Source organism: Podarcis filfolensis (assembly GCF_964270895.1).
Source record: "Podarcis filfolensis genome assembly, chromosome: 6".
Lineage (NCBI taxonomy): Eukaryota > Metazoa > Chordata > Lepidosauria > Squamata > Lacertidae > Podarcis > Podarcis filfolensis.
Genome location: NC_139609.1, coordinates 96,760,121 through 96,769,584, shown reverse-complemented (window position 1 = coordinate 96,769,584; position 9,464 = coordinate 96,760,121). Strand labels below are relative to the sequence as shown.

Here is a 9,464-nt window from a genome sequence, read left to right as displayed (position 1 = left end):
ACCCACCCCGGAAACAGAACGAAGGCATCGGGTAGCTTCAAGAATGGCTGTCCTGCAGGGAGAAGATGGGCATTCTTCCTCTTGCCAGCTCAGATGTCCATGGCAAAGTTTCCCTTCACATCATTTGCCAAAAACTATGTTCTGTGCGATCAGACTGATTAACAGCAGAGCAAATGCGAGTTATGTCACCTGCAACTTGGAAACCTAAGACAGGTCACCCATGGCTGAAGTTGCACAATCAAAGACACAGTGACAACAACAGCATATTTATTTACAGTTGGGCTCAAACAATACATTAAAAAATACAAGAAACATAGTGGAAGGCCAGGGATAGAGCAGTTCTGGTTGGAAAAAGAAAATCACAGGGAGGGGGAGAAAGGACTTGGGGAATAAATCGACATTGCACTCTTCTGATCATTATGTCAGCGCAAACCTTCCTACTTCCCACATGGAACAAACCACCCTCCTCCCTCCCCTGCTGTTCTGGGGTTTCTCCCAATTCATCGGAGTGAATTGCAAGGGCGCATTGGGTGGGGGAGCCTGTTGCCCTAGCTGGAACTCTTCCATACCTCTGCTTCTGCTAGTGTGCAGAATTAGCATACTCCAGGCCCTAGTCAAGTACCCTAATGGTAGCTCAGATCACAGTTCACCAAGGGATCCATAGCAAAAGTAGTAAATGCCATGGCTCCCCCTTTGTCAGACCTTGATTCGTGGCTGGCGTGGCTTTGGCATGGGGGGCAAGGAAGCAATGGGTGGGGAGAGGAGCAATGCACAAGCAAGCCCCTTGTTCCCTGTGAACCTGCAGGCTAGTCTACAGGCTCACCCCAGTAGTTTCCTGCAGTTACCACAGGGCAGGTAAATTAAGACACACATAAGAGGCATCATCATTGATGACAAATACATGTTTAACTGTCTTAAATATGTGTTCCCAAAGAGATTAATTTTCCATGGAAAAAATGCCCCCCCCCCAGTGCATGCCTTCCCACCCCACCCATGGCATACCCACTTTTGCCGGAATAGCTCGTTCATAAAGCAGAAAACTGCAACTAGACCATTCCACAATTAGACCTAATTTTCAGCAATTGAAAAAAATAATAATTCCAGTATTGTAATTCTGATTACAAATAAGCAAGTTTCTGTTTATCAAAGGAAGTGTTTACAACCATCTCCCAGTAAACTGATTCAGGCTTGTTTGCAATGCGCAGCGCACTACGAGCGGGAGAGAGAGCGGGGTGCTCCTGTCTCTGAGAAGGGAGACAGAGATCCATTGTGCTTGGCTAAAATATAATTTGATAGTATAACCTTGGTCTTGTGACTACGTAACCTAGTTCACATCGAAGTCGAGAGTAAAGCTGCCAATGCACTTCAATTTCTGGAGGGAGAGACAGAACTGGACAAGTGAGAAAAGGGGGTCGGCCAAATGTGCAGGGGAGTGGGGTAGGAAGGGAGAACAATTCCTTTCTTTTGACATTGGGGTCAGGGGAACAGAACTCTCCCAGTTCCCTCCCCTCTCTTGCACATTACAGCAGCAGTTCCCAACATCTGAGCCATTGATTCCTTGGCACATGAACAACAGAGCACGTTTTCCAGTCTCTAAACCTCACCCAAATCCCAGTGTTGAGAAATCCCCTGGGGTTCCCCCAGGACTTCCAAGTAGCCTTCCTCCAGTTTGCAGGCCCGTTCCACTTTTCAGCAGGCAGTGGTTCCACATCATCAGTTTATCGTGGTTCAAAGCAAGTGAGCGTCCTAAGACAATAGGTGTCTGCCACCGTCTGAACTGTGACACTCCCAGCATCAAGCAGCCCAGGGGAAGCAGCCTGAGAGCCCTCCGTGAGAAAACTGCACTTGCCGGAACTGGAGCATGATGAGGCGGCAGCAGACCTTCTTTCTACCGTCTTGCTCCAAGCAAAGGCACAGCAAAAGGCTACGCTGTGCGATCACCAAAGGATGAATCTTCCCCAAATTCATTCGTGAATTTGTAACCATTGCAATCTCCTATTATTGTCATTACAGAAAATGAATTAGACGAAAAGGGAGGAGGGAGAAAGATTACTCATTGAGGGGAATGCGTCTCGGCTAAAAAAAAGAAGAGAGAAAATAAATCCCTTATAACCAGAATAGGATAAAAGTTAAAATGCAAAGTATCTACACACCCCTCCCCACCAAGAAACCCGATTCCACGGACGCTGTGCCAAAGGTTACATTCCAAAAAATTGAACTATTTTTATTCCTTGTGTCCCCCACTCCAGCCGGGTTTTGTTTCCTTGGGAGAAACAGGAGAGAGGGAGAGAGAGAGAGTTCCCCACTTCCTTCCTAGGAGGAAACAGAGGGGACCAGCTGCTTTGTGCCACGTGGCGCCAGAGCATCTTCAGTCTATTTTCACAGCAGCGTAAATCTTGCGGACAAACATGTAGGCTGCATAGAAGCCAATGGTCCCCGTCAAGAGCCAGAAGGACAGCACCATGAGAGCTGTGTAGCCGAAGTACAGCAAGGAAGGAATGAACTCGACAATGTCCAACTGCAAGAGAGAACCAGAAGGAGGTCAGAGGAAGCATGCGCCAAAGCCTCTGCAGTAGCCCTCCTAACCCAAGGAAAAGCAGGGTGGGAACCTCGCTTGGCCTTCCACCTCAACCATGTGGTGTATCATGGAACATCCACCAGCGCCAGGGCTTTTTCAGTGATGGCTCTGACCTGGTGGAATGCTCTGTCCCATGAGACTAGGGCCCTTCAGGATTTAACCTCCTTCCGTCGGGCCTGTAAGGCAGAGCTATTCCGCCTGGCCTTTAATTTGAATTCAGCCTGATCTTTTATTCCCCTTCTCTTCCCTCCCCCTCCCCTTTTATGAAGATTACCCGCTCTGAGACCCCACAGCTAATTCTCCCCTGGCCTCCTCGCTGGCCCAAGCAGGACCAATTCAGCCAGCTTGCCCTGGGGATTATCTAATTGATTTTTGAATTTTATTGTCATTCATGTTTTTATGCTGTATTTTATGCTGTCTTTATAATTAAGTGTTTTAAATTTGTTGTTAGCCGCCCTGAGCCCGGTTTTTGAACCGGGAAGGGCGAGGTATAAATAAGAAATTATTTATTTATTTTTCTCCCACCCGAAGTGCTCAAGACCAGCAAGTTTTGCCACTCGACAGCCTCCCTGACCAGATATTGCAGCCCATTCAATAGTTACTGAGTGCAGGATTCAGATCTGGTGAAAACAGCAGCAGTACCTTATTCACAAAGTAGAAGACTGCGTAAATCAACACATAGAAGGCAGAACCTCCGGACACTAGGAAAGTCCTCCACCACCATCGGTAATCCTGGCAAACAAAGGAAAGACACACGGCATCATTCTGCCAGCACTCTCAACAACCCTCGCAGGTGCCCAGTTGTGTTTGGGCATCCGCTGTTTTGCCGACACAATCTCTGCGAGTGGCATGTTGTGACCTAGAGAATGCAGGTTTGAGATCTTCAGGTGTGGTGGGCAGTAGATCTGCAGCCCAGGACAGGGGGAGAGCCAGGTTGCTTTCATCCTGCGGCTCTCTTCAAACTAGGCAAGACTGCAAGCTGAAGCCAGACTCTCCAGACACGTGAAAGTGTAAATTCTTCCTCACACAAACACAAGCCAAAAACCCTCCTTGCACACAGAAAATTAGCATGCCAGGGAAAAGCCGACTTTCTTCCAGGATATGCTGGCTTTCTTGTGCAGTTCTGGAAAAGCATTACCGATCAATTCAGATGAATATATTAACTGGCTTGTATACTTGAGGACAGGAGCTCTGTCTCTCTGCCTAGATCTGATCCATGTTTCCCTTTGAGGCACCTTGCAGAACAGGGTCCCATTCCCTGCAACCCCCCAACGACAACCCCAGGATTAATCTGCTCTATTACCTCTGCAAGCATCTTAAAAAGCAGAGACATCACCTTGCCAACAAAGGTCCGTATAGTAAAAGCTATGTGTCAGGGAATCAGGAGCAGGAGCACTGGGGAGAGAGGATTGGGAGAGCGAAGGGGAAGAATCCGAGGGCAGCGTAGGGGAGTATGACAGTGGCCCGAGAGATTCCATGAGCTTCTCCAGCGAATCAGAAGATTCCCAGAAGGGGGCGCCGATGGTCAGGGCAAGGGGGGTCCCAGGGGGGACGCACCAGAAACAAGGAGCCAGAGGGGAACCCCAAAGCAGCAGTGGAGGATCAGGACCAGTTTCCCCACCAGAGCGTAGTGGGGGGGAGGAGTCACATGTGTCAGGAGCAGTGTCTCCTCCAGAGAGGGAGTCAGGGCTGACCACGCCTCCAACGGAGGGGAGGTCAGTTGCAGCTAGCCCCCCCGATGGGGGAAGCAGTGACAGCAGCAGTGGAACGGTCAGGAGGAAAGTTGCTGGCTGGGCGCGCGCGCCAAGTTCAAATGTGCAGGCGCGCGGAACAGCAGGAGACCCGGATGGGGAACCAGCTCCTAAAGCCCGCCGGAGGGAGGGAGAAGGCTCAGGGGAATCAGCGGGAGAAGAGGCTAGAAAGGGCGGAACCCCGGCGGGCAGGCGGACCCAGAGGAGGAAGGAGCAGCGGAGAAGGTGGAGCAAGGCTAGACTCTTAAATTGGTGTCAAGGGGGAGGAGACTCAGACGGAGCATCAGTGGTCTGACACTTTAGACGTGGGGCTGCGCGCTGCGGCTCTGGAAGTGAAACTGAACTTCAATAAAGGCTTTTATACTTAACAACGAAGCAGCGTTGGTCCTTTGTGAGCTGGGACCTAGGGTAGCCCTGACAGTATGCTCCGTCCCTCATAAAAACCTCGCAGCGTGAGTTGGTGCAGCGAGGGGCAAGACTTGGTGTTTTGCGAGCTCACGAAGATAGGCAAAGATGACTACAGAGAGCCAGGTGAAAGAACTGCAAGAAGCAGTCACGACGCTTTACGCGGAAGTAGCAGCATCCAGGAAAAGAGAAGAAGAAGCAGTAGCGCTCTCCCGGGATCTGCAAGCCAGGTGGGACCGTTGGGGGAAAGAGGGGCTGCCAGGACCCAAACCGGAGGGAGTTGGCCTCGGGAAGAGGGGGGGCAGCCTGGTGGCGCACTTTGATGGGAACCTGCAGCAATACCCTAACTTCAGAGCTGACGTGGTTTACGCGCTCAATTTGCTTCGGAAAGACTTTAGAGATGAGGAAGAGAAGGTGGGCTTCATAATCACTCATTTGCATGGGGAAGCAAAAGCGTGGCTGCGGAATTTGTGGCGCGAAAAAGACCCTGCCCTCAAAGATTCCGATGCATTTATCAAAGCTATGGACGCTTGCTTTAAATCTACGGTAGATGTAGATATTGCTCGGAGGGAAATGCATGGACTACAGCAAGGGAAAGCGACGGTGAGGCAGTATCACTCGCGCTTTTTTGCCTTACTGAACGTGCTGGGCTGGGAGAAGGACTCCATTGCTGTCAGAGACCTGTTCTGGGAGGGGCTAAGTGGAGAGGTGAAAGATGAACTGGCAAGAGGAGAAAGACCCCAAAATACCCAAGAAGTTGCCCAAAGAGCGTTGGCAATTGGTGTGCGCCTGGAAGGACGTAAGGGAAGCACCCCAGCCAGGACAACCCCTTTCTTTCCCAGAGAGGCGGGGCGGGCGCTGTCCATGCCTCCTTTGGGAAGGGGAGAAGAGCCGATGGAGATTGGTGGTGCAAGGGCTCAGACTGCCAGCAGAGCCCAAACACCGGGAGCAGTCAAGGGGAAGGCTCCTAGAGGGACCAGGAAGTGTTACATCTGCGACAGTGCACAGCACATGGCCAAAGAGTGTCCCCAGAGGCTCCAGAAGCACACTGCAGCCTCAGCAACAGTAAAGGGAACAGGTGAGCAGCTGAAACAGCTGCAGGGGGAAGAAGAAGCCTGGTTGGAAACAGAGCCACTGGGGCCCAACCAGGCAAGTCAGTGAAGCAGTCCCCAGAGATTTTACAGCCCACAGACCCCCTCCCACCCAAACCAGTGGTGCAACTCACCGCATCGCTCCAGTTGCCCAATGGGCACACCATGCAAGTACCAATAACCATTGACTCTGGGAGCAACGCAGACTTTATTGGAGTGGACTTTATCAAGCAACATCGCATAGCACTCATGCCAGCCACGATGCCCCTAAACGTCGTCACGGTCGATGGCAGGAAGCTACTGGGAGGAGAGGTGGTACAGCAAACACCACCGATGGTGATGCAAATTGGAAACCACCGCGAAGTCATCAGCTTCAACGTCACCCACCTGTCGGACACGCCCATAGTGTTGGGTATGAGTTGGCTGGATAGGCACAGCCCGGCATTGGCATGGTACCAGCGGCAGTTGACCTTCTGTTCCTCCTACTGCGCAGAACACTGCATCCAGACCCGCCAGGAGGAGGAGGGGCAAGAGGATGAACCGCAGCTACACCTAGGCATGGTGCAAGCGGTACCCAACAAGTACAAGGAGTTTTTGGAGGTCTTCTGCGAGAGGGAAGCGGATAAGCTGCCTCCCCACAGGCCTTACGACTGCAAGATTGACCTCCTGCCGGGAGCGACGCTGCCGACTGGGAAACTGTATTCCATGTCTGAAGATGAACTGCAAGAACTCAGGGAGTTCATAGATCACAACTTGAAGCGGGGGTTCATCCAAGAATCTAAAGCAGTGGGGGGCAGTCCCGTGTTTTTCGTGAAGAAGAAGGACACGCCCCAACGGAGACTCATAGTTGATTTTAGGACCATAAATTCCAAAACAAAGCCCGCAGCATTCCCCATGCCCAAGATCGACGACCTGCTCGCGACGGTGAGGAAGGGACGGATCTTCACCAAGTTGGATCTACGAGGGGCGTACAACCTTATACGCATGCGGGAGGGCGATGAGTGGAAGACAGCCATGTTTACACCTTTAGGCACCTATGAATATCGCGTAATGCCTTTTGGTCTGCAAAATGGCTCCCATACCTTCCAAGCTTTCATGCATCACGTGTTAGCGGGACTCCTCTACAAGAAGTGCGTCTGCTTCCTGGACGATATCCTGATCTTCTCGGAATCGCAGGAGGCTCACGAGAGGGACGTCAAGGAGGTCCTGCAGAGGCTACGGGAGCACAGACTTTACGCCAAATTAGAGAAGTGCCAGTTCGACATGACGGAGGTGGATTTTCTGGGCTACAAGCTGTCCGACAAGGGACTCGCCATGGACAGCGCCAAGGTCCGCGCGGTGTTGGACTGGAAGAGCCCGCGCAATCGGAAGGAGGTCCAGAGGTTCGTCGGCTTCGCCAACTTTTATCGCAAGTTCATCAAAGGGTTCGCGAAGGAGACGGCGGCCATCACGGACACCCTCAGCTCCAAGAAGAAGAAGTTCACCTGGACGGACCAGGCGGAGCAGTCCTTTCGGAGACTCAAGCGTCTCTTCGCGTCCGAAGAACAGCTGCTACATGTAAACCCCAGCAGACCAATGAGGGTTGAGACGGACGCCTCAGACAGAGCAGTGGGGGCCGTCCTGTTGCAGCAAGATCCGCAAGGGGAATGGAGGCCGTGCGCATTCTACTCCAGGAAACTCAGCAAGGCGGAACAGAACTACACCATCTGGGACAGGGAGTTGCTGGCCATTCATGCAGCTTTCAGGGCGTGGCGGCACTTCCTCGTTGGAGCCAGACACACAGTGCAAGTCCGCACGGACCATAAGAACCTGGAGTACTGGCGCACGGCGCGGTTCCTGAACCAGAGACACATCCGCTGGGCGGAGTTCTTTGCGGATTTCGATTTCCGGATAGAATACATCCCGGGAGACAACAACGTCATGGCGGATGCACTATCCAGGAAGCCGCAGTATCTCGAGGAAGCGGCGCCGGTGGCGGCCAAGCACATTTTCGCACCGAAAGCGTGGGCGTGCGCTTCAGCTGCCGTGGACCTGGACGCGGTGCGTCGAGCGCTGCAGACGGATTCGTTCGCACAATCCAAGATGGAGGAGGTGCGAAGAGGCACAGCGAAGGACGACGAGTTCCAGATACGAGACGGACTGCTCATCCGCAAAGGGGCTCTCTACGTGCCCGGAGACGACCTCCGCGCGAAAGTCTTGCAGCAGCTACACGACGCGCCCAGCGCTGGGCACTTCGGCAAGGACAAAACGGCGGAATTAGTAACCAGAGACTTTTGGTGGCCCAAGGTGAGGGGAGAAGTCGCGGATTACGTCTCCAGGTGTGACACCTGCCAAAGGGCCAAGCCAGTACACAGGAAGCCGGCGGGTCTACTAGAACCCCTACAGACGCCGCTCGAACCGTGGGAGAGAGTGGCCCTGGACTTTGTCACAGATCTGCCCAGCTCGCGAGGCAAAACAGCGGTGCTCGTGGTCGTAGACATGTTCACCAAGATGGCACACTTTATTCCGTGCGCGAAGGTGGCCACAGCGGAACAGACCGCCAAGCTGTTCATAGACCACGTGTTCAAAGCTCACGGCTTGCCGCGGTCCATCCTGTCCGACCGGGGTCGCCAATTCGTCTCGAGCTTCTGGCAGAAGCTGCTGGGCATCCTGAACGTCAAGATCAACTTAGCGTCGGCACGACACCCGCAGACCAACGGACAAGCGGAGAGGGTCAACGCCATCATGCAGCAGTACCTGCGATGCTACGCCAATCAACAACCCTCGACCTGGGTGGACTACCTACCGCTGGCCGAGTTTGCCTACAACAACACGAAGCACGGGTCTACGGGAGTGACACCGTTCTTCGCCAATAATGGGCGGCATCCCAGAACTTTCCCGGGGTTAGAGACGACGGGGGAGGGGGAGCCAAGGGGAGCAGAGCACTTAGCAGCAGAGTTACAGGAGGTCCACGAGCAACTCCGAAGGCAATTGGAACTGGCGAAACACGCCTACAAGATGCAGGCAGACAAGCACAGGAGGGTCGGGGAGGACATCCAGGTGGGGGACTGGGTCTGGTTAGCAGCCCAGGCAGTGCCGGCCAGGACGCTAGCTAAGAGGAAGCTCAAGCACAAGCAGCTGGGACCTTACCAGGTCGCGGCGCAAATCAATCCAGTGGCCTTCCGGTTGACACTCCCGGAGGGCTCCAGAATGCACCCAGTCTTTCATAGGTCAGTGCTCACACCCTACAGGGAACCCCACAGGTTTCAGGCGACAGGGAACGCGCCAGACACACTTAGTGAATCTCCGAAGAGGGAGGGGTCACGGAGGGCGACGCCACTCAACGAGGTCACGGAGATTTTGGACTCGAGGTGGGGGGAAGAGGGGGTGGAATACCTCCTCGCCAGGGAAGGTACCCCAGCCAGTGCCAACAGGTGGGTACCGTGCTATGCCGTGGAGGAGCACTATCTTAAAGACGAGTTCCATGCACTCTTCCCACACAGACCTATGCCGGCAGAGTATTTCGACGACTGGCTCTTCACGCCCACACTGTCAGCCAGTACGTTCCAGGGTTTTTCATCAGCTGAAGAGACGACGCCAGACACTAGCTCCTCGGAGGGGTCTCTCTCGGGGTTTGCCACAGACCGCTCCTATTGGTGG

At 53.3% G+C, this 9,464-nt stretch overlaps 1 protein-coding gene across 1 annotated transcript in view; it reads right to left on the bottom strand.

Annotated features, from left to right (window-relative positions):
• Positions 1-250: 250 nt before the first annotated feature.
• The window catches only part of TM9SF4 (transmembrane 9 superfamily member 4), a 40,230-nt gene continuing 31,016 nt past the window's right edge, over positions 251-9,464 (bottom strand). Inside the window, exons 17-18 of the mRNA XM_083618675.1 lie at positions 3,221-3,310; positions 251-2,518 (exon numbers count right to left, since the gene is read on the bottom strand). Of these exons, the coding sequence (XP_083474801.1) occupies positions 2,369-2,518; positions 3,221-3,310 (240 nt within the window). The 3' untranslated portion in view covers positions 251-2,368. The remainder of the gene's footprint in view (positions 2,519-3,220; positions 3,311-9,464) is intronic.